Source organism: Bombyx mandarina, chromosome 02, assembly GCF_030267445.1.
Source record: "Bombyx mandarina strain Sakado chromosome 02, ASM3026744v2".
Lineage (NCBI taxonomy): Eukaryota > Metazoa > Arthropoda > Insecta > Lepidoptera > Bombycidae > Bombyx > Bombyx mandarina.
In genome coordinates this window covers 3636108-3661546 of record NC_143209.1, presented here as the reverse complement: position 1 = coordinate 3661546, position 25439 = coordinate 3636108, and the positions used below count along the sequence as shown (strand labels likewise).

The 25439-nt window shown below is 36.1% G+C and overlaps 1 protein-coding gene across 6 annotated transcripts in view; it reads left to right on the top strand.

The window, feature by feature from the left end:
* Positions 1–25439, top strand: part of Hr3 (nuclear hormone receptor 3 ROR-beta) — a 144626-nt gene that overhangs the window by 26833 nt on the left and 92354 nt on the right. Inside the window, exon 1 of one of the 6 annotated variants that reach the window (XM_089735394.1) lies at positions 1560–2483. The exons of 2 other annotated variants lie outside the window; for them this stretch is intronic. In XM_089735394.1, the coding sequence (XP_089591520.1) occupies positions 2381–2483 (103 nt within the window). In that variant the 5' untranslated portion in view covers positions 1560–2380. Of the gene's footprint in view, positions 1–1559; positions 2484–25439 lie in introns of those variants that run through there. 3 more of the 6 variants (XM_089735398.1, XM_028172886.2, XM_089735412.1) reach the window with 3 other exon arrangements.

The window sequence follows — 25439 nt, the reverse complement described above, 5'->3', positions numbered from 1 at the left end:
TAAGCAGCGTTTTCTGAGTATTATACCAGAGTACTGCGATCGTCGGTATTTAATAGACAGTTTGAAGGATGCGATCACCCGTACAATTAACGTTTCGACCTCACGTCTCAAAGTGACGACATTCGGGTTGTGAGGTCTATAGGTCCAGTTACCACTACACATGGGCCGTGAGCTTGTTCATCTAAGCAGCGAAGAAAGCCACTTCTCATGGTTAATTTTTAATAATCAAATCGCTTCAGCTTATGACTAGTTCACGATGCTCTGCTAATGCTTCGGGGAATTTCGTGTTTGTTCGTTCACTTTCGGCATTTCATGATAAATGATCCGAAAGTCATTTTATTACTTTTAAATTTTACACGCGCATCCTGTCTTAATTTGGTTGTTAACCGACTTCAGAAAAAGGCAGTAATTTTTTTTTTCGTTAACCATTGCATCTTTTTGAACTAGCGTTTTCATTGTCAATGCTTAGTGTTGGGGATGCTTGACATGACAGCAAAAAAAATACATTTAAAAATATTAACGAAATTTTAACTAAAACCGACTTTAGCAAAATGAAATAAGAACATCATGGATGTAGTGAAAGTTCATAAATATGTATTATATTATTATTTAATGTATTACCCATAAACTACCGGTTGGATTTAGGCACAACGGGACCACATGAAAAGCACCAGCTTTAAAAAAAAAAACAATCAACAAAATCGGTTCATGAATTGATAACCTCCTCCTTTCATTGAAGTCGGTGAATTGTTACGTAACGTCTTCTGCCGGTTCATTGTTAAAACGACAAGTACATTTATGTAATTAAATTGAGTTTTCCATATGAATTGAGGTAAGCTTTTAGCACACGCGGGCCGGCAGCGTTATAGTTTCTGCCGCGAAACAGTCACCCTTGCGGTCTATAGGACGATACACCTGTAATTTAATACAATACAATTTCGACCTCAAATCTCAAGATGGGTCACGAAATTGACCGTATACTGTCAACCGACACACCCGTGAGCTCGTCTCAAAAAAACTTTTTTAACAACCCTGAAACTAGATTGTATTGTTTATAAACACGTCTGCCTATATAACGCCATTTCAAAAAATAATATTATAAATTAGATACATTTATTTCATACGACAAATCGTTTAGAACCGCACCGATATCGGATGGTTGATTGTTTGATTAGATATCGCAAAACGAATCGCAACGCGCGTCCCTATTACATTCGCCGAGCCGTCAAACGGCTCAGAGCAGCGCGCTTGTATAGAGACCGCGACAGAAGTACCCCGACGAACATCAAAGAGGATGACATAATACAACAGCTAACACACCTATATTTCCATCAGCGCATACCCACATAGAGGAAAATAGTTCTTTAGGAGCGCTCGGCGAGCGAACGGGATCGATTCCGAGCATGCGCACTGCGTAGCGCCGCTTCCGAACCGCCCCACCCTCCCGAAAGCCTCGATGCAACTGCACTTCAGTGAACGAAAGAACGCGACATGGTTCAATACTAAAACAAAAAAAAATCCGACTGTCGGTCATTATAAATAAAAAAAACCCTAACAATTCGAAATTTGATTTAAAAAATATTCGAAATTCGCAAACAAAAATGGCGGTCGCGTTCGTCTCGGCAATTTCGAATTTGGAACTGTGAGCATCGGCCGGCGGCGACGCGCACGCGACATCGCGCTACATACTATGAAGAGAAAAAAATATATAAATGGAACATTACAAGGAAATCGAAAGGGACTTAAGAAATGCGATAATCGTTTTGTATGAGAAACCGATAACCGAAGCACCGCGACAATATCACGATTGTTACACACACATATTAATGAATTTATACGCAAAAATTATATAATCACGTATAGTTTTTAAATCGTTAAAACATTTAATACACAATTTAAATTTAGTCATTTTCGAAAGTGCCCACATTTTTAAACTTCCCGAGAGCAAGTGCCCTGTAAACCTGAAAACGAAATTTTAGACTGATATTTAATCCGAATATTATAGTAGATTTAAATTAAATAAATAAATTACGTATTCAAAGAATTATAGAGTATTTACATTAGTTGAACGTTTGAGAAAGTTTATAATATATTAATATTAGAGGAAGAATATTTATTAAAAATATTATTAATCGCGATAGAAAAAAAAACAAATATTTAATAGCAATAATAATAATTAAAACTAAATAAAATAAAATAAAAAAATTACAAAGAACCCGGGATCAGTGACGTAGCCTTAAGACTTTTTTGTACGACGCACGAACAATCTTGAAACTTGATTTTAATTATATTGGTGCAGTTAAAAGATGATACACGGTACAATAAGCGCGCTGACGGATGAGTGTTGAGAGCAGCCTGTGACGGTCCGTTCGGGCCCAACATGTTGAACATGTTTGATATGTGGAACTCTGTGAGCAAGCTGGAGGCGCAGTCCAATGTGCAGCAAAGCCAACAGCCACACACTTCAGGTGGGAGCATTAAAGGTAATTTCCCATCAAATAACCAGTAAATCGCAGATTTGGGCGTTGATCTTACGTTGATCGTAACTATACGAAAGTCCTGAACTAACCCAGTTTTAAAATTCAAGTTAAACACATATTGTCAATTTGTAATTAGATGCTGTCGTGATTTACACTCGTCTGACATTCTCTTAGTCTACAGATTTTTTATCCTTTTTGCCTTAAACATTGTGTTGTATTTAGCTTAACTGTTGCGGTTCCAAAATAATAAAAAATAAACAAAGTTGCTTACTTAATTGAAAATTCAAAGAAATTATCGTTAAAAGAAAACAGGTCCAAATCTGCATCAGATGTAAATAGTTAGGTCGATCAAGGCTTTTTTACTAACAACACCTCAGCTATCTTTAATACCTCTTTGAGTTACTCCACCTAAAATTAGCCAAAGGTATATGGATGTACAAAGTTAATGAACAGACCCCTCTCTGTTCTAATTGCAGTAAATATGCATCGTAAAATATTTAATTAATCGCACAAAGTAAACTTTGAATTTTTACGATAATTCGCTCCGAATGTGTGTAACAACTCTTTCTTTTCTTTCATTTGAACGCTGTAATTATAACAAGTATTTCTAGTATTATCGTATCGGTCCCCAAATGTGCGAAGCTTAACATAACACTACCAACAGAACGGAAGGATAGTCGGTACCAACATACCAAAACTCGAACATAACAACTGGTAACATTTAGGAACGAATCTTAATCTAGAGAACGCGGAAAAGATATTGCGTGAGCGTACGCTATAAAATAATCAAAATAAAATGTACATAAATAACAGAAACAGAAATATACAAAAAAAAGAACCCGTAGAAAGCGAGAAGAGTCTTTTCCGGTATTAATACATGCATAATTGTCTCTCGCATTTTGTTACGCAAGCTCGCGTTGTTACGTGTCACGAAAGTGGCCAATTATAATTCGGCATTCGCTCTTTTTGAATCACTCGCGAGTTTCAGAGACTGCTGACTTTAAACTATCGCTTCGTACGACATAAAAGCTGTTTAGATTGTGTTTGAACATCACGGTTTAAAATAATTACTGAGACTATTTCGGGAGCGGTTTTGCCGTTAATAATTCATGCGGTAAGGTAAGGCCGACGGCCCGGTGTGCCATCCGAGTGGCGAAACGAGATGTGTAAATATTCTGATGCGCACCCTTCCTGAATTTGGACCAACGGGGTGTGGTTCAAAAGCAAAGGGGCTTAGGTTGTGTTCAAGTTCCACCCACCGCCCAATCATTCCGACGCGTGGGGCGATGATGAACCAATAAAAGCGTAATTCAACATATTTCAGCATTTATTTGACCATTTAGTTTTAGGTCATAGTTAATAATGGTTTTAACGCGAATCAAAAAGAAATGTGGATAGCGTCTTTTTTTGGTGTTTATTGTCATTGTCATGGTCAACAGTAATGTCATCTGAGGACTATTTATAATTAACAAGTATACCAACCACATTATGGTCTATGTCTACCGTTGCCTCTGTGACCCTTTCGTTTCGTTCTCATAAATTCAGTATTACGGTAACTAGGAACAATCTAAAGTTACGAAAAAGCAGATTTTTCTATGGTTTTCATAGATCCAACAACCATAGTTGCCTAGTTTAAACAAAATTAAAGCTATAAGATGTTCCCAACTTAAAGCTCGATGATAATAACAATTCTTTCGAAGCTGTATTTGAGTCTACTTTTATCAAAGCCGGCAATCTGACTTTTGGACAATGATTGGTAAATCAGAAAAACGAATTATTGACTTTGTATTCCATTGGCAGTCACAAAACTCTTCGGAACGACATCATAGATAAATAACAGGTTAACTATTAACCTTTATTTAATGCAGGTTTTGAACCGTATTCTTTGAAGGAGACGATTATATTCAAATAAATCTGTATTGACATTTCAATAAAAAATTTTTTGTCCAAATGTACAGATTGCCGCCTTTGATAATAGACGACTCATTTATCCCTTTCGTAAAACCAAAGTTTTATTTTATTCGATAATTTCATCCTATCATTTGAGTGTTGAAATTGCGAGCGACCGCAGGTCTGAGTCTTAGCACGTCCTTAACGTATGCTCACGTGTGTTCACGGTTTTCAGCGTGCTGTGAGCAATAACAGAAATCTTAATTTGACGTGCTCCAAAATAAATGTTGGCCCTAAAGTTGACAAGGTCATTGGACTCTTAGAAATACATTTTACCACTTACCACCACGCGAATGATCTTTTAATTGTATTAATTGTATTTTCACTCATTATTCCATTGCCGAATTTCGAAAGTGACCTTCTAAAGTGAGGTCGTAGTGTAATTGTGAAGTACAATAAATAAATAAAACGGAACAATTTAAAACGATCAAGACTGTTTGAAGAAAACTACAGGTTATATTCGAAATTCGAATTGACATTTCGGAAGCTTTCACATTGCGGGCGACGATTAGTGTTAACGCCCACCGAGACCGCTCGGAACGTACTCGCTCACTGAGATTATCTAATGCAATGATACAAAATTTTAAATTGTAATAAGTTGACAGAAAAGTAAAATTAATTTTAATTAAATATGATCTATGAAATTAGAGGTATTTCTTTCAGTTTACAAGCAATAGCGCCTCTAGTAAAATTGTCCAGTTTGTCCTTGTTTCTAATCGTGTTCACGCATTCGCGTGTCACAATTTTGGCTTAATTTAAAACTTTTTACAATTGTCGTTGACACTTTTTTTTTCTTACCTAAGCTAACCTCGAGAGGCTATTTCAGCGTAACTTTAACTAGTTGGTGAGCTCACGGGGCTCAAACCGGAGTGATGCTAACACTGACCCTAGCAAGAGCCGTGCTTCGCAGAATCTACCACCGGATCGGAAACGCGACCCACTGAGAAGATCCGGCGATAAACTAGTGGGCTGTGTCTATGTGGCACTTTAGGGAAGGTTCTTGGCCTTTATCCGAGAACACCACGACAAGTCTCTTTTTCGACTAGGTTTAACAGTGTACTACTTATAGACATTGCCTATGTCCATGTCATGTTCGTTTGTGGATTGAATTTTTTGAGCTTGGCCAGATTTCGTTTGGCGTCCACACATTCACGAATATAACACTATGTTTATTGTTTAGATGGGTGGACGAGCTCACGGCCCACCTGATTTTAAGTGGTTACCGGAATCCACAGACACTGCATCGTAAATACCGCCACCCACCTTGAGACAGGAGTTCTAAGTTCACAGTTTTTTTTATAGTAGTTATTACGGTCCGTTCGCTACTAGCCAAATAGCCGCGTAAGTTAATAATAAAGCAAAGGACAATTTTTGGCATTTCGCACACTCGGTAAAAGCGTGTTCGGATTTCTTTTTTTTTTATAGTAAACAAGTTACAGGCATTGCGTAACTCAAACCGCGTTGAGTGTGAACCGGCTTTTTTGTTAGCTTGTTTGTTATAAAAAGAGATCTTTTCGACTGGTTATAATTATATTTAATTTGCGGACCGCTCATTCGAAATGGAGCCTTAATTACGCGGGGGAAAGTAATAAATTAGTTTTGTTATCGCTATTACAGTCCGACATTTTTTAACGTGCGAATCTGTGTGCTTAGTTCGTGTTTTTTTTTTTTGCTGGATTTGGAACAGTTTCGCTGCGTTTGCCGCTAGGGGCGCTGTTCTAACTCCATACAAATTTGAGTTAACTTTTACGAGATAGAGACTTGACTGATGAGTCAAGCTTACAGTGAGTAACATCGGTGGAGTGTTTACGGGTTAAACGTGGTGCCTCATATTAAATACCTCCTATGTTTTGTTGAAGTCGGTTTTGCGTTAGTTCGAATTCGGCTTAAGGGTCAGGTATTTATTTAGTTGCACCAAAAAAGTGATCATCGATACAAAACATTGACAAATTGACAGTAAGTATACATGGCAGATGTCACCTTAATTGAGTCGACTATTATCAAAGCCGGCAATCTGACTTTTGGATAATTATTGGTAAATCAGAAAAACGAATTATTGACTTTGTATTCCATTGGCAGTCACAAAACTCTTCGGAACGACATCTTAGATAAATAACAGGTTAACTATTAACCTTTATTTAATGCAGGTTTTGAACCGTATTCTTTGAGGGAGACGATTATATTCAAATCAATCTGTATTGACATATCAATAACATTTTTTTGTCCAAATGCACAGATTGCCACCTTTGATAATAGACGACTCAATTATAGATGCAATTGACAGTGCAATAGTTGACAACATCATAAAATGAGAAAAGTAAAAATATAATGAGTAATTTCAAGAAATATGACATTCAGAATATCTACACTTACTAGAAACTAAAACTTGATTACAATTTTGTATTAGCTTGTATTGTCGTATTTTCGCCGTAAATTTTCCCTATCACTAAAATATAATATATCGAGAGTTGAAAGGTTATTTTAGTTTAAGCGACACTTTTGTAACTTTACTGGAGAGCCATTTAAAGTTGAAATTTGGAAAAATTATCATAACGAAGCAACTTCTTCGGCTATTTGAATGGAGTAAGCTTGATTGAAGTTCAATTAAAAACATCGAACTGTTGATGCTGATACCAATTAAAACGTGGATGGAGTGTGTGGACGTCCCAAAAAAGACATGGATGGTGTGTGTGAATGACGATATGAGAGAGAGAGGAGTGAGTGTTGAGATGACGGCTGATAGAAGAGAATGGAAAAGAAAAAATAGCTGTGCCGACCCCACCTAGTCAGATAAGGTGGAGACAAACAAGAAGAAGCTTCTGATGTGGTCCATTAACTCTGACTACATTAATGATATTTTCATTTTCATTTTGTTAAAGTGGGTTTTCTGATGATTGAATGAACTCACGGCCCGCAAGCGATCGCCGGAGCCCGTCCGCTTTGAGACATGAGGTCGAAGCCTCAAGATTGTATGACGGCGGTCTCGCCCTTCGCCACGAAAACCAATAAATACCCGTCACGAAATATCTTTACGTTACGTCTTTTATTATAAAACTAGCTGACCCGGCAGACTTCGTAGTGCCTCAATCGATAAATAAAAGACCTAAACTTTTGTATAAAATAACCTTAAAACAAACAAAAGGGATCCGTCCGACGGGGGACACATCAAAGGGAAAACAAAATTGTTATTTTTAATTAATTCCGAGCATTTTCATATTTATCTACCCATTGAACCGTCTCTGGACTTCCACGAATAATTCAAGACCAAAATTAGCCAAATCGATCCAGCCGTTCTCGAGTTTTAGCGAGACTAACGAACAGCAATTCATTTTTATATAGATGAAATTAACAAAAAAAATTATTACCAAACAATTTTCCTAGAGCTCCGCAAAAACGCTTAGTAACCGAACCAGCTGAAAAGCGCTGACGTAATTCATTATACGCACTGCACACGTTTCGTTCGCATGGACGTAATATATATACATAAAAAAAACTAAATCATCACAAAGAATTGCAATTACAACTACTTATGCGATTTTTATCTCACTATCTAAAGGATAGGAAGCATATCTAAAGGACGAGACGTCCGGTGCATTCGTATTTAGTGATGCAACGGTGTTCGAATCCCGCAGGCGAGTACCAATTTTTCTAATGAAATACGCACTTAACAAATGTTCACGATTGACTTCCACGGTGAAGGAATAACATCGTGTAATAAAAATCAAAACCCGCAAAATTATAATTTGAGTAATTACTGGTGGTAGGACCTCAAGTGAGTCTGCACATGTACGTACCACCGCCCCGCGTTTTCTGCCGTGAATCAGTAATGCGTTTCGGTTTGAAGGATGGGGCAGCCGTTGTAACATTACCTTAGAATTAGAACTCCTATCTCAAGGTGGGTGGCGGCGTTTTTTTGTTTTTTCCTACCTATGCAGATAGCCTTGAGAGGCTATTTCAGCTTCACCCTAACGTTTGTAGGTGAGCTCACGGGGCTCAACCGGAGAGTTGCTAACACTGACCCTAGCAAGAGCAGTGCTTCGCAGAATCTACCACCGGATCGAAAACGCGACCCACTGAGAAGATCCGGCGAGAAACTCAGTGGGCTGTGTCTATGGGGTTAATTCGCTCGTCGAGCCCTTCGTCGCAGGTGACGGGTTCGACGAGGACGGTGACCGGTGCTTGTGGTGCCTAAAAGCACCGTTAATGGATCAGGAGAATCCGTAATGACGTGCTTTGGGCGACGTCGACGGTTTACCATTCGTGGGTGGCGGTATTTACATGGTAGACGTCTATGGGCTCCAGTAACCACTTAACACCAGGTGGTATGTGCCCTCGTCCACGCATTTAAGCAATAAAAAAAATAAAAAAACATAATATCGTTTCTTTTTGAATACTTTACAATTTTCGTGGACACGAATGACTAACCACTCGAGATTCACTCACGGCCCGCCTTGTGTTAAGCGTTCATTGAAACCCATATACAGCTATTGCTTACTTTGAAACTTAAAACAGTTTTTTAATTGCGTTTAAAGAGTTGTAATAGCTTCACAACTGAAAAGCAAGGTTGCTAGGCAGCAAAAATATATGGTGGTTTTTACTTCCACCACTCACCGTGCGAGATTTTAAGCTGAACCTTTATCGGATCTTTTTATAATCGATCCAGTAGTAGATGAATTCGCCTAGCAGATGCCATTGAGCTTTCATGTCTCCTTCGGAGGCGCTCGGGCAGCTGATAGCAAATCCCAACTCTCCTGGCTGAACCAGAGCTCGCCCATATATCCCGGTGAAACTGAAAATGCATCCGGGCAAACAGAAATAGAGAAAGAGAGAGAGAGAGAGAGAGAATATACTTTATGCACACTAAAACACAATTTACATTCAAAAAGCAGATACATTTGTACAATAGGCGGTCTTATAGCTAAAAGCGATCTCTTCCAGACAACCGTTTAATTTACGGAAATTCTGGAAAATATAAAAATATAGCAAGTACGTTGCGGTGTACTATAGACAATACATTATTATATAATAGAAGTATATATACATACAATAAACAGATATATAGTTCCGTTACCATTTTTTGTCTACTTTTAATTATGTTACGTCAATGGTCATTTGAAATGTGATCTACTTAAAAAATACCTATAATAATTCAATAACCCGTTTTGGTAGTAATTAGAAATTTACATTACATATTTGTATATATATATATATGAAATATACATATATATTATGTATAAATAAAATGTTTTATGTCAGTAATAATTATTCGTCGTCGAAGCAAAATTCTTAATAATTTGGAACGCACTGCATATAAATATTTCGTTCGTAATCAAATAATAATTATTCTTAGAAATGTTATTTGTATGTTGTTAAGACTTCGGTGTTTTTAATTTGTGCTCTTAGACCGTCCACGGCCTGATAGGTGTGACGCACCTGTATTGAGTAATAAGCACGTGTTGAAAACACAAAACACGCATTTATTAAAAATTTTTTTTTTTTTTGCTTAGATGGATGGACGAGCTCACAGCCCACCTGGTGTTAAGCGGTTACTGGAGCCCATAGACATCTACAACGTAAATGCGCCACCCATCTCGAGATATAAGTTCTAAGGTCTCAGTAAAGTTACAACGGCTACCCCGCCCTTCGAACCGAAACGCATTACTGCTTCACGGCGGAAATAGGCGGGGTGGTGGTACCTACCCGTGCGGACTCACAAGAGGTCCTACCACCAGTGATTACGCAAATTACAATTTTGCGGGTTTGGTTTTTATTACACGATGTTATTCCTTCACCGTGGAAGTCAATCGTGAACCTTTGTTGAGTACGTATTTCATTAGAAAAATTGGTACCCGCCTGCGGAATTCGAACACCGGTGCATCGCTACATACGAATGCACCGGACGTCTTATCCTTTAGGCCACGACGACGATAAATATATATTTAATATCATATTTCACCTACCTCAAGACGATTTAACTTGAAAATCACATACGCGACAAAAACCGATGGTATATTTCTTTTATATATATTTTTTTCTCTAATCAGCTTATAAAAATATGTCATTTAAATTATTAGTTCTGTTTACTATGTATTGAAATAGATTTTTTTAATATTTTAAACCTTTTTTTTATTCTAATTATGTTGAATGCTATCTGGTGATCTAAGAACCAGCCGTTACAATTTAATTTGTTACTTAAAAAATATCCTAAAATTGCGCCATAACTTAATTAGTCTTTTAATTGTCTTGTTAAGCAAACTAGCATACGGCTTATCTGTTGGTGAGTGGTTACCGTCGCTTATGAGCGTGAGCAATGGGGACAGCCAGCCACTGCCGATATGTAAACAAATTTTATCATCTATCTAATCATCTAAGTGTCGGTGAAAAGCGGGTAAAATGCGCCATTTTTTTTTAATTTATGTACATATAAATAACGCTGACAAAAAACGCTATAAAGAAAAAGAAAAAAATCACCAAGTTTGGTTTAATCTTTGTTACTTTAACTAAATCAAACTCCGAAGAACAATTTTTATTTATTTATTTTATTTCATTTATTTCAGATTTTGCATCCATATTGTATTCATTAAAAATAAACACTTCACATAGATTATAAAAATAAATAAAAACAAACAATTTCGGAAAAAAAAAAATATAGGTGATTAATAATAAAAATAAAACCAAAAATAAAAATGAACGTGTCCCTATTAAATGTCCAATTAAACCTAAGCTCACTAAACCAACTAAGGAATTAATTATTTAAACTAAAAACGTATCCAGAACTATATGAATTACGGGAACGCTACTACTAGGAAATCAGAAATGTAAGCGGGTAAAATCTTTAAGATTTTTCGTCTCTCTCTTTTGTACCTGTAGTCGCAAGCTTTCCTTTTCTAATCCTAAGGCAATCCAATGTACCAGTTTTCCATCTCCAGGTCCCAATTCTAACACCTGCGCGACTTCAACCGACTCATCGTATGAAAATATCTACCTATTGCTTATCTAAAGCTTATTACGCAAAACGTATTTCCCAAGCACGAATTTAATTGATTCTTTTCTAAAAAATAAAAATCTAGAAATCATATTCACTCACAGCAAAGTACCAGGAGTTCATAAGTATATAGGAGATCGCTATAGGCGCAGTCCAAACGTTTTTTTTTGTTTATTAAAACTTAAAATCTTTATACATAAAATTGTGTTTATTTACAGAATAAATTTGTAATAAAATACAACGGACGACAAGACAACGTTAATTGGATTTAACTAAACTAATGAATTAAACAAAAAATAAATTTTATTAAATCTTTGAAATCAGTTTCGAACGAAATGTACCAGGATAACATAAGCGTGTGACAGGTCGTTAGTACTGCACTACGCAAGAAAAAGTAGCCTGGCCAAGACCCATATAGCGTGTACCGATGCGTGCCGACCGCACCGTCTTGATACTTACAACCTTCGTCGGTTTAATGACATCTGTTTAGGCGGCCATCTTGTTTTTTCGAACACCTGTTCACGGCTTGACGATAATTTAAGTTGTTAATGGTATTTTTTTGTCGTCTAAAACAAATACAATTACTTTTTCGGCTCCAATTCGTTATTTATTCAGTATTTAAATAATTATTGACACATTTTCCATTAGAAAACAGCTGTTCGCCTGATAGTACTTTCAAATTAATTCTTGGCAAATGTTTAGAAGTTTGTAATTTTACTTTACTTACTAATCATAAACACTGTCTTCTGGCGTTAAGTACTAATGCAGGAAAACATTAATACATTGTATTAAGTGCAATACACTATGCACAGTAAAAGTACACATAATTATGTACTATTATCAGTACGATTATCCAAGTAGATCTTCGTAGGTGCTTTAAATTAGTTCGTTCAGTTTCATCACTGAGAAGAATCGGAAACAAAATAAAGTTTGATTTTTAAGCTATTGCATAGCTTTTATCGCGGGCTTTGAGCGCGGCGACCGAATCCAAAAATTTCGTAACGAAAATAAAACCTAACACCACCCACTCCGCCTACGATGTAGCTCGCGTTCAACAAATTCACACGTTGCGCTTGTGTAGTGTTTGTGAATAAGTGCGCGGTGTGACGTCGCACTGCATCATGAAAAGTCTGCCCATCTCTCTCTCGCGTTGTCTAGCTTATGACTGTGAAGAGGACAATTAATGTTTTGCTTTTGTTAATCTTTATAAATATAGCATCTTACTTTATTATTGTTTAATACTACATTTTTGTCTAATTACAATTGCATGAGTTGATAAATAATGCTATGCAATAGCTTTACCGCGGCAGTCCCCGAGTGTCCCACGTGTTTTTTTTAAATAAATAAACAAAAGCACAAAGTAAAACCGTATTCTAAGGCTGAGTTGAACGATGAAGTACTAGCAAATTTATCGGATCTGTATTTCTCTCACCAGTACACGATGATGCCGCTGCTGAAAAGAAAATACGTACGCAAATTACCAAGCGATGGATTAAAATATAAAAAAAAAAGCTCTGCCAAAGTATCAAGACTCGTCCGGCGTCGTAAATACGTAATCATATGCGCGTGTCTCTGGTACATGCACCGCTGTCGGGCAGCCTATCGACTGACACGATAATATATTAGAATTTAAGCCTGTGTGCATTGCCTTGTGCAACGCTTACATTGTCACCTAGCCAGTGTTTAGTGCAGGGCTCAGTCGGCATGCGAGTCGTTATAGACGAAAATAATAAAGCTATATATCGTCTTCTGGCATTAAAACTGTATAATCTCAAAGCTTTTTTACATTTTTACTGGTGGTAAGAACTATTGTGAGTCCGCGCGGGTAGGTACCACCGCCCTGCCTATTTCTGCCGTGAAGCAGTAATGCGTTTCGGCTTGAAGGGTGGAGCAGCCGTTGTAACTATACTGAGATCTTAGAACTTATATCTCAAGGTGGGTGGCGCATTTACGTTGTAGATGTCCATGCAGCGGCTTGGCTCTGCCCCTGGCATTGCTGAAGTCCATGGGCGACGGTAACCACTCACCATCAGGTGGGCCGTATGCCCGTCTGCCTACAAAGGCAATAAAAAAAAAAAAAAAAAAAAAGGGCTCCAGTAACCAGTTAACACCAGGTGGGCTGTGAGCTCGTCCACCCATCTAAGAAATAAATAAAAAGCACTAATTTTACAGGAGAGCGTTTTAAAGGTTTAACACGTGATATTTTTAATATTAATCATCTTTGCAACTTTTTTTTTTTTTTTTTACCAGTTACATTATATTATTATGTCTTATAAAGTAAGATAAAATTATGTTTTAATTTTGTTAATAGTAGTCAAAACATAGGTAAACTAAACAAAAAAAAAACTAAAACTAAGCAACGCTCTTTTGACAGTATTTATGAGAAAAATACTGGTGAGATACCAAATGATTCCGCATATCAACTCAATTTCGAATATTTTTGGAAATTGTATGATACACTTTTAATGCGAAAAATATTATAATAATATGTATTCACGAAGTGTGTCAATTGCGTTCGACTATGTAACAAGCCAGCCTTAGTTTTGCGTTAAAGTTACCTCTTTAAACAGTTACATGATTTATCGAAATTGATTTTTGAAGTTATACTTCTTTAGGCGCGTTATGAAGAATTGATGAGAGTGAAATTTTACGATGCGCGCGCACCGTGACACAAAATTAACAGAAATGAAGTTGTCGTAGCTTGACGAGTCTGTATTGTTTAATCGATTTTTTTTCAAATTGATTAAAATTAAAAAAAGAAAAAAAGAAATTAATTTAATAAAAATAAAGTATAACTTCTTACGCGCGTACATAAGTACGCGCACCCTTTTTTTTTGTTAAAAGCGATCCTCAGTAATAAATCTTATGTTAATCGATCGACTAGACGCAGTTAGAAGATATTACGATATGGCGCTATTAAAATAAACTATAGATAAAATAGGAGGGGTGATCATTTTTTCTCGAAGATCACGACGCTATAAAACCAATAAAATAATGTTTCGTGTGACAGATAATTCTAGAAAATTCTCCGTTTCCTCATAAGAGCTCGCATATTAGCAGAATACACGTTCCTGATCTACAATAATGTATTCGTGAAAAAAGCTAACACATTTACAATAAATAAATAAAAAACATGACATAAATCTTGTCATATGTATATATTATTATATGTAATGTTTACTGTAAGCACTAGGTTTGTGTCCCTAATTCTTCTTTCCTTTTGCGGGCCTACTGGAAGAGATTTCAACATGAAATAAGCAGTGCCCTTGTACTCTGTATTCTTATTGTCGTGTTTTTTCTAACAGCTGTGTGTACAAAATATATTAAATAAATAAAATAAATAAATTGTCATTGTCAATGCCACGGTCAGTTTAATTGATGCGCCGAGAGCTAACAGGCACACGGCATAATTGCAAATAAATATTTAAAAAAACATAATATTGCTAAAGTATCAAAATTATTTGGTCGCGTTACACACATTACTGTATGCGAGTGCGTGGTACATGCACCGCCGTCGCTGGCCTAGCGACTGATATGATAATATGTACGTGTGTTGGTGTGCACTAGTTCAGTGCACCGTTTATCTTCATCTATTTAAGGGCTTAGTTCGAGAGCTTAGTGGCAATCGACTCGCTTGAAGCTCTTATAAAGCTACTTCTTAGTCATAATAATAGAGGAAAACTAGTAATGTCTTTAATTTGAAGGGTGGGGCAGCCGTTGTAACTATACTGAGACTTTAGAACTTGTATCTCAAGGTGGGTGGCGCGTCTTCGTTGTAGATGTCTATGGGCTCCAGTAACCACTTAACACCAGGTGGGCTGTGAGCTCGTCCACCCATATAAGCAATAAATAAAAAAAAACCTAGCTATCTTATTATTTGTTGTCATCATTGACAGACTAGTCTAAAGCTCACATGATGAAGTAGGTGCTTTAAAAGTAATATATGGTCGAATTATACATAGGCATAGTTTTTTGGTGTTACTATTCCTTTAAAGTTAATTCAAAATGTTTTAACCATTTATAGAGCACAGAAAAATTGATATTGGTAATACTAGTGGCACAGCTAAGCCGTCGCCAACCTTGAGACACTTTACGTCTCAAACATAAAGAAGTGACTATCGTCGCATAAATAAGGCGTGCCACAAAAAAAAATAGTGAGAATTTTCAAGTATCTTACCGATTATATTCGATCAATATCACACCATTAAAAAGAGTAGATTGAGTGTTTTCATTAAATAAATTAGATTTAAAAATCGAAACACCTAAACCAAATTTTTTTTTTTTTTATTCCTTCGATGAGTGGACAAGCTCACAGCCCACCCGGTGTTAAGTGGTTACTGGAGCCCATAGACATCTACGACGTAAATGCGCCACCCACCTTGAGATATAAGTTCTAAGGTCTCAGTATAGTTACAAAATCAAAAATATTTAAAAAAATGATAGATCAAGTAGCCGATTCCATGCAAACGCAGCACCGCGGTCCATACGCACACGTGCGTGTGTGCATACGCGTCTGTGACGTCATCGCTTATTTAACAGCGAAGGGACTTAGCCGTCGACTTCTGTGCCTCCGCTAACGGTAGTTTTATGACAAATCTAAATAGAAATACGAGAGTTCAAACAGTCAAAGCGAAGCGTTGCCTCCGTCGCAATTCAGACGCTGCATCGTTGATCAAAAATATCATAGAGAGTTCTAGAAAAATCTATAGAGAATAATCTTAGTGTTTACATCGGATTTTATACAATTTAACATATTAAGTGCAATATAGGTCACCGGTGCCCTACGCGGCGCACTGAAATAATTATGTCGATATCTGTTACTAAGCGCCTAGCTTTACCTTCTTTTGTTTGTAGGTCTCTTAGAGGTAGATTAACTCATAATATCTACGGATTCTTCTTTCCCACTCAACTAAATATCGCGGATACAACAGCGGTCTTGGTAACACAAATCAACACAGCTTAGCACTCGACTAAGTCGTATTAATAAATGACAGTAGAGACATGTTCCAAACGTTCTAGATTTATAACTAGTAGTGGTCCCGCAGTAGTCGAAGTTCGACTATAATTAAATTGTAAGTTTGTACACTATTTTCAAAGACTATTATACTTCTATAACTACAAATTTCGCCAAGGCTACAATATAGTAAAATATTAATAAACACAAACAATAATTAATCTATTCTCAATTTGACCACAGACGTCAAGATCAAAGGTTTGACAACTACTTTCACAATAAATAAATAGTATGCATACGTGTTGCGTCAAACACATGGTAATATGTGTGTTTTATGCATTATTTAAAAAAAATATTAACATTGTGCACTTCTTCTCTATATTCTCTATAAGTGTGGAAAATTTCATACTCCTCCGTCCGCGCAATTTTCGTAAAAAGGAATACAAAGTTTTTGCTTCACGTATTAATATATTTAATTAATATATTAGATAATGACAAATACGATTAACAAATTTGAATTCATATTCGAATCGAATTCGAAAAAAATTCAAATCGAGAACGCGCGACTACCAACATTACAAATACACAATTAGTTTTCCACCCGAACGAAGGACGCCGTTGACCCGGTTTCGGTTATAAGCGCGCGAAAAAAAAATAGCTAAACAAAATAGCGTTTATCACCTTGAAGGGATGTTGCGAAAACGTAAAAGCGTGCCCGGTTACGTTTTCGTCACAATTCGGAAGGCTGTTTTCACTTCGTTAATGTCGTATAAATTGACTTTGTCACAATAGACAAACAGATTTAAACGATATTATATATATATCAAAACTAGCTGACCCGGCAAACGCTGTTTTGCCATATATAAGATTTCTAGGGAATTTCTAGTGTAGAAAAAAAAAACGAACTTATTGTAAGTGTGTAAGGATTAACAAATAAAAAATAACGATTGATCGTAGAGGAGTTAAAACTTAGGGTTGTATCTATTTTTGTATGCTGTATCATAAAAAAACAAAAAACAAAAAATTTTGTCTAAAAAATAAAAAATAAAATTTAGGGATGGACCACTCTTAACATTTAGGGGGATGAAAAATAGATGTTGTCCGATTCTTCACCCTGGTCGATATGCACGCTAAGAGTCATTACTAAGTCTAGATGAACTACTGTTCACATGTAAACTCCAGCTACCCACATAATGAGGTCGCAGTGTCATTTACATTTTAGTAGACACATGCAACGCGATGTATACAACGAAAAAGGTTTATTTACTTATTTATTGCTTAGATGGGTGGACGAGCTCACAGCCCACCTGGTGTTAAGTGTTTACTGCAGCCCATAGACATCTACAACGTAAACGGGCCACCCACCTCGAGATATAAGTTCTAAAGTCTCAGTATAGTTAGAACGGCTACCCCACCCTTCGAACCGAAACGTGTTACTGCTTCACGGCGGAAATAGGCAGGGTTGTGGTACCTACCCGTGCGGACTCCCAAGAGGTCCTACCACCAGTGATAATACATCGTACGTACATCCAAATTGAATCTCCACGTACATAATATATATTCGACGGCACTATTGTTATTTATTAATAGTTAAAAACTATTATCGTGTCCCGTTTGTCTGTAACAACAAACAAATCAATGTTATCTCAAACGTATATGTGCAATATAATGAACTCGCATTTCCTACACAATGTCCCACTAACATTTGAAATTATCTAATACCTAGGACATTATCAGTCAGTGGGCCTAGGTCTGCGAGATATCTGTAATTTAGTACTGAAACGTGGACTATGTACTGTTTTGACGCTTTGTCATCGTTGGGACATGATTAGATTGGTTTAAGTTATTACTTTTGGAAGGTTGTTATAATTTAATAATAACCAGAGGTCCCGCAGTAGTCGAAATTCGACTATAATTAATTGGAATTGTAAGTTTGTACACTATTATGATTGTATTTTATACTTCTATAATCACAAATTTCGCCCAGACTACACTATAAAAAATATTAACGAAGACAAACAATATTTAGTCTCAATTTGACAACAGACGTCAAGAACAAAAGTTTGACAATAAATAGTATGCATGCGTGTGTGCATCAAATACATGGTATGTAGTGTGTGTAATGTTTTTTTTATTGATTTATTGGATCTTTTATGCATTATTTTAAAAAAATATTAGCATTGTGCACTTCTTCTCTATATTCTCTATAAGTGTGGAAAATTTCATACTCCTCCGTCCGCACAATTTTCGTAAAAAGGGATACAAAGTTTTTTCTTCACGTATTAATATATAGATTTCCGCGCTCTATATTCGAAAGAAAACCAATGCTTCGCGACATATCGCACATACGGTGCTATAAAGTGGCTTATGCAATTTTTTTGTTAATACTGAACTGGGTATGAGAAAATATATTTTTTTATAAGTTACTATCTGACCCGGCAGACTTCGTAGTGCCTCAATCGATAAATAAAAGACCTAAACTTTAATTAATTCTGAGTATTTTCATATTTATCTACCTTTTTAACCTTCTCTGGAGTTCCACAAATAATTCAAGACCAAAATTAGTCAAATCGGTCCAGCCATTCTCGAGTTTTAGCGAGACTTACGAACAGCAATTCATTTTTATATTTTAAATAGTTATTAGGGAAACGAGCGAGATGTTTGCTTTTACTGATGAAGTTTAAAGTTGTAGTTAAAATATTATCATTTTATTTCTATAGCCTAACGGAACTGTATAAGATGTTGAATTTTCCAACGTTCTCCTGAAAAATTACATAATTTGCATAAGTGACGTTATTGCACCGTATGTGCGATATATGCAAACAGTTAGGTGGTACCCATCCTTACGGGCTCATAAAACTGTATATAAAATTCATGAAGAATATTTTGTTTAAAAAATTTCCTTATATTATCTTGCAAGTTGAAGGACCTACAAAAATGTCCATCAAGATACCGTGTTACATTCTATAGAGCCAGTGCGATTAGCGGAAAAACAATCTGACTGGATTGCAGTAAAGTATGTTAAACTAATGCGAAAACCCTAAAATAATTAGCGTTCTATTATGTTTCATCATAATGTGTCATACAGACGCGCGATGCATTGTTCGTATTCTAAATTCAAATAATTATGATCGTGCTTAAAATTAAATCATATAGATGCTTATTTTCGAGAAAAAAAAAAACATTCCCTTCCCTATTCAAATTTATCGCATATTTTTTTTAATTTAGACATAGATTACTTTAAGACGAACAGATTAAACACGTTGGTGTTTTTTTTTTACCGCGAAAATTGTGAGGTAATTAAAAGAAATTTTGAAACTGTACAAATCGAAAGTTGAATTACGCATTTCTTAAACTGCTTTTAAAAAATCATACGTTCTTCTTCAAGCGAATAAGAGAAATCTTTGTTACTACATTAAGCTCATCACGGGGTGTAAGTATACGACGTGTACTTGTACGCGACACGTGTGCATTACACAAGGCGCTATTGTTGATTCATCACTTTCAAAAATTCACTCTCAATTTCTTCTCATTAACGCGCGCTGCAAAACAATAAAGCTATAAATAGGAGCTGCGGGCGAGAATGTCGTAAGCGACGCCTTATTTCGCGCCACCACGGCTCTTTACTTCCGACGACGACCGCACATACGTGTTTCTGTCGTAACATTACGCTTTCAAATTCACGAAATGCGTATAATTCAATATTCAAAATTTAAAAATCTTACGAGTTTTTCGATACAGATTATTAAAAAAAAAAAACTATATATTCTAGCGAACTGGTGGCAACAATGCGGTTTTAATTTCAAATTCCGAAGTATCTTGTGACCACGCGAGGGGTGCACATCGTCGGTTTTGCCGCGCATTCATAGATAGACCGGCCTTGCGTGGCTGTTCAACTCAGTGACACACTTTTGAGTTGGCTTGACGCCGTTACAACGTTCAACCTGATATACACCTTATGCGCTACACAATTAAGTTGAAAATCATATAAAAACGATGACGTATGTAGTTTTAATTGAGACAACGCACCGGTTGCCCTATCGCGAAATTTCGTAATTTAAATTTCGAATTTGCCAGTTTCTTTTTTTCTTTTTCTTTTTTGTTGCACGCGTCGTTATGGCCGTACGTACATCTCGTTTGCATCGCATTCATAAAACGTATTATAGATTAACAATAGAGTTGATATCTATTCGAATCTCTTTCCAGCGATACCAACTTAACAATGTTACTCATCTAGATTGTAAATTCATTGTACGTAATGCTTTTGCTCCTTCGGTTTTATGCAACTTTTTTCTGGTGTGCGTGTCTTTTAACGAGAATAAACCCGTTCATTACATACAATTACAAAATGGAACGTGTCAAATAACGTTACCTAATAAATTGTAGCAGGTTAGGCTGTACATGCCATGCTCGTTATAACGGCTATTTTTTATTAACTAGAGGTCCCGCAGTAGTCGAAATTCGACTATAATTGATTGGAATTGTAAGTTTGTACACTATTATGATTGTATTTTATACTTCTATAATCACAAATTTCACCAAGACTACACTATAAAAAATATTAACAAAGACAAACAATATTTAATCTATTCTCAATTTGACAACAGACGTCAAGAACAAAAGTTTGACAATAAATAGTATGCATGCGTGTGTGCGTCAAATACATGGTATGTAGTGTGTGTAATGTTTTCTTTATTGATTTAATGTATCTTTTATGCATTATTTAAAAAAAAAAATAGCATTGTGCACTTCTTCTCTATATTCTCTATAAGTGTGGAAAATTTCATACTCCTCCGTCCGCGCAATTTTCGTAAAAAGGGATACAAAGTTTTTGCTTCACGTATTAATATATAGATTGTTATAAACTCTAATACAGATTTTTAAGTGGTGACGAATGATACATGCCAGAAACCGCCCTGCCTATTTCTGCCGTGAAGCAGTAATGCGTTTCGGTTTGAAGGGTGGGGCAGCCGTTGTAACTATACTGAGATCTTAGAACTTATATCTCAAGATGGGTGGCGCATTTAAGTTGTAGATGTCTATGGGCTCCAGTGGGCTGTGAGCTCGTCCACCCACCTAAGCAATAAAAAAATAAAAATAATAATAATCAATAATAGTGTTATAGGGAATGGAGAAGATATCTTTAGCCGTGTGACTGATTTATTTTGGTAAGCCGACGAAGTGGTCCCTATGTTTGGAAAAGGTGATATGATAAAATTATAAATCCTTTATAATTTTGCATTCAAATACTCCCTTGTAGATCGTGCTATCCTCGCACAGACCGACACCAGTAGAGCTACCATGAAACTGTCACAACGATTATTATCGTTTCAATAAAACTTGAACCATATCTAAAGGCATCAACGCACACTTTCCCCTAACAATTTCGGTGTGGCGATCATCAATATATCTTCTTACTAAAGGGCGTTCTCTAAACGCGCTGTGACGTCATCCGCTTGATAGTAAGTGTATGGGCAAACAAAAAACTAACGCTGCCTTGCGCAACGCAGGGCTCACACGTAACGTACGTGTATGACTAGTTATATAATTATAGTTTTCATAGGCAATTTTAAACGTATAGTGAATTAGGGCCGCCCTAGATGCTTTTTACTGGTGGTAGGACGTCTTGTGAGTCCGCGCGGGTAGGTACCACCGCCCTGTCTATTTCTGCCGTGAAGCAGTAATGCGTTTGAAGGGTGGGGCAGCCGTTGTAACTATACTGAGACCTTAGAACTTATATCTCAAGGTGGGTGGCGCATTTACGTTGTAGATGTCTATGGGCTCCAGTAACCACTTAACACCGGTGGGCTGTGAGCTCGTCCCCCCATCTAAGCAATAAAGAAATACATATATATATATATATATAGCTGAAACAACGCATACAACGGGCACATATCTATTTAATGTTGCAACATGAATGGCCAAAGTATGAAGTGCCAGTGACTGCGATTTAAAAAAGACTATTACGAATATAGTGAATCGATAACAAAAATTATCGATATCCGAATATCGATACTTCTCGAATTTTCGTATGCGTAAGTAGGTAGTAGTGGTAAACAAGAAAATTATGTAAGACCATAATAAACTTTTCTAAGCTGTCCGTCCGTACGGGCCGTGCAAACATAACATTTTTCCTTATTGCAACATTAATGTTTGTAGTCAAGGGAAAGCGATGACTAATTTAAACACCGTTCAAAATATCTATTCGAATTGCGGAATCGATTTGAATAACGCTCCAACACTAAAATTATATCCGTTCGCTTAACTTCATTCATAACTTTTGAATGATTCGCGAAAATAAAACGTAATCCTAATTCGAATCTTCAAGTCATTCCTTAATACAAACATAAAAAAAAAAAAACAGATTCGCCAACATTACAAACATAACTTACGTAACCTCACGAACCGCTAAAATCAAGTAAAGGGCCGACAACATTAAAATACCTATTATTCATCTAGCTTATTCTAACATTCGAAATTCGAATTCAGTGGATGAGCGTGACGTCAGCGTTTGCGTGCGGCCAGCCTTGGAGGTCAGCATAAATAAGGCTGTATCAAACATGAGCCTGTGCTAACTGCCTTAAAAGGTTACGACTATTTGAAAAACCCTTCTCAGTTTAAACACAATGTTGTTTCTTAGTAACTCATATTTTATTATACTCGTATAGCTCATAAGTTTACTTTATCTGTGCGAATTTAGCTTTCTTTTTCATCTGTTAGACTTTTTGGCGGGAACGCGAGAAGTGAAGTTGTGTGATTTGTTTTATTTTGTCTATTTAGTGTTTCTTCAGGTTTAAATGTGCAATAACGGTGGTTTATTAACTGTTTAATATCTGTGAAAGTGCACAAATGCGAGAAAATGAAACAAAGCCGCTGAACGTAACTTCTCGGGATCCTTCAAAAAGTCCACTGAAAAAGTCTCAGTACATGAGCACCATTTTACTGAGAGTATACTTCATCCCATATCATCTCATTTCATTTCTTTTCGTTTTCATTTCGTTTCATGCCATGTTTCATAATAATCAACTTCATTTAATTTCATAATATCGTTTTTCATTTAAAAAAGTTATCATTAAAATTAAAATAAGACTTGACCTAAAGGTCTTAGTTACCAGGTCATAAAACCCCTTAAAAAAACTTTGTGACTTCATTTTTCATCTGTCAAATATCGTGTTATTATGTGACCAGTAAATTGAATTCAAAAATTTAGAAATAACTTCAACAAAAAAAAACGGATGTCTTTATCATCGCACCAAAAGCTAAAAGTTACTATTAAAAATTTGAAGCGTTTGAAGCTAATCACATGGTGTTTAATACCTTGAGACTTGAGGTCTACGTCTCAAAATTACGCAAATCACAATATTGCGTTTTTGATTTTTATTAGACGATATTGTTCCTTTATCGTAGTAGTCAATCGTAAACATGAAATATGTATGTATGTGTATTCAAACAAACTTCCGTAAATCGGAAGACGGTTGAAAAGAAAAATTAAGGAAAAAATATATAATTGAAAATCAGTTTGATTTCCACCGAACACACGAGAATGCATAGGTGTGCATACAATAAAAAACTTAGTGTACATAGTGATTAGTCATTTGATAAAAATATTTTTTACGCAATTAATATGAAATCAACACAAGAGATCAAATGAATACTCACAATAAAGCACAGTCGCCTCTGTGTTTTTTTTTTGTTTTTTTTTTATTACTCAGACGTGTGTCTGGGTAAGTGGTTACCGGAGCCCATAGACATCTACAACGGAAATGCTGCAACCTACCTTGAGATATGAATTCTAAGATCTCAGTATAGTTACAACGGCTGCCCCGCCCTTGAAACCGAAACGCATTACTGCTTCACGGCAGAAATAGTCAGGGTAGTGTTATCTACCCGCGCGGACTCACAGAGAGGTCCTACCACCAGTAAAACTCCATAAATACCATACATAAGTACCATAAATACTCTTGTAAACCTCAGCTGAAGAAAGAGTCGGTTCCGAAAACAAAACAATGTGGAGTGCATATTTTTCCTTTTAAATAGCAGTTTTTTTTCTTTTTTTTTGTAGTATGGCAATCGCTTTCTTGTTAAGCCCATTTTTGCCAGTGCCGATTTTTTTTGGAATAGGTATGGCATTTTTGTTCTACAATTTATAATATTAAAAATTATATGAATCGGAATGAGGTGGAAATAGATTTAACCGTATTTTTAATAAATTGGGATGTTATAAAATAAAACGAGATATTAAGCAATAAAATCCAGGGCTTGCTGAATTTTAGTGAAATTTTGCGAAGAACCTGATTAGCCACGTCTAATTTTATTTAATCTTTCCACATTCTGGCACTTTCACGGATGTTAGAGATGCACAAATACTAAATTAACAGATTAAAAAAAAAAACACAACATCGCGTTCCCGCCAAAAAGCGTACTACATAAACTAAACGATTGGTGTTTGCATCTCTCTGGGTTTCGAAGCAAAAAAAAAAATATCTACAGAGAAGCCCAAGCCGGCGGCATCTCCCAGTTGCGTGGCCTTGTCGAACTTAGAGCCAACAATAAAATTTAATTGACAAAATGCTAATGCAGCCCGGCGTGTGAATAAATGCATTCGTTGCCTCCTTATCCACCTGCTGTCAAACGTGACTAGTGACGTCCCATTAATAAAAACGTTTTAACATTATAAATTAAAATAGCGTTGTGTGTTTTTAATGTGTTTTATAACTGTCACTTAGTAGACTTATTAGTTTTGCATCTCGTTTGATAAACGATGCGTAAATAATTTAAACTTTTGAAAACGTCATTTAGAATTTGATTAAATCATTTTAACCGACCTCACATAAAGGAGGAGGTGCACAATAAGCATGCATTTTTTACGTGTTGCCTCAGAACTGATTTTAAATAATATTTTTTTTTATATGAAAGCCAGTGTTTGTCGTGTAATCTGTTTGATAAGATCCGATCAGTAATTTTTGAGTTAGCCTTAAAAAACTTACGATATTTTAATTATAATTTTAAGTCTGTTTCCTTTTTTTTTCGCACAGATCTCTTAAAATAAATAATAACTTTACTGGGCGCC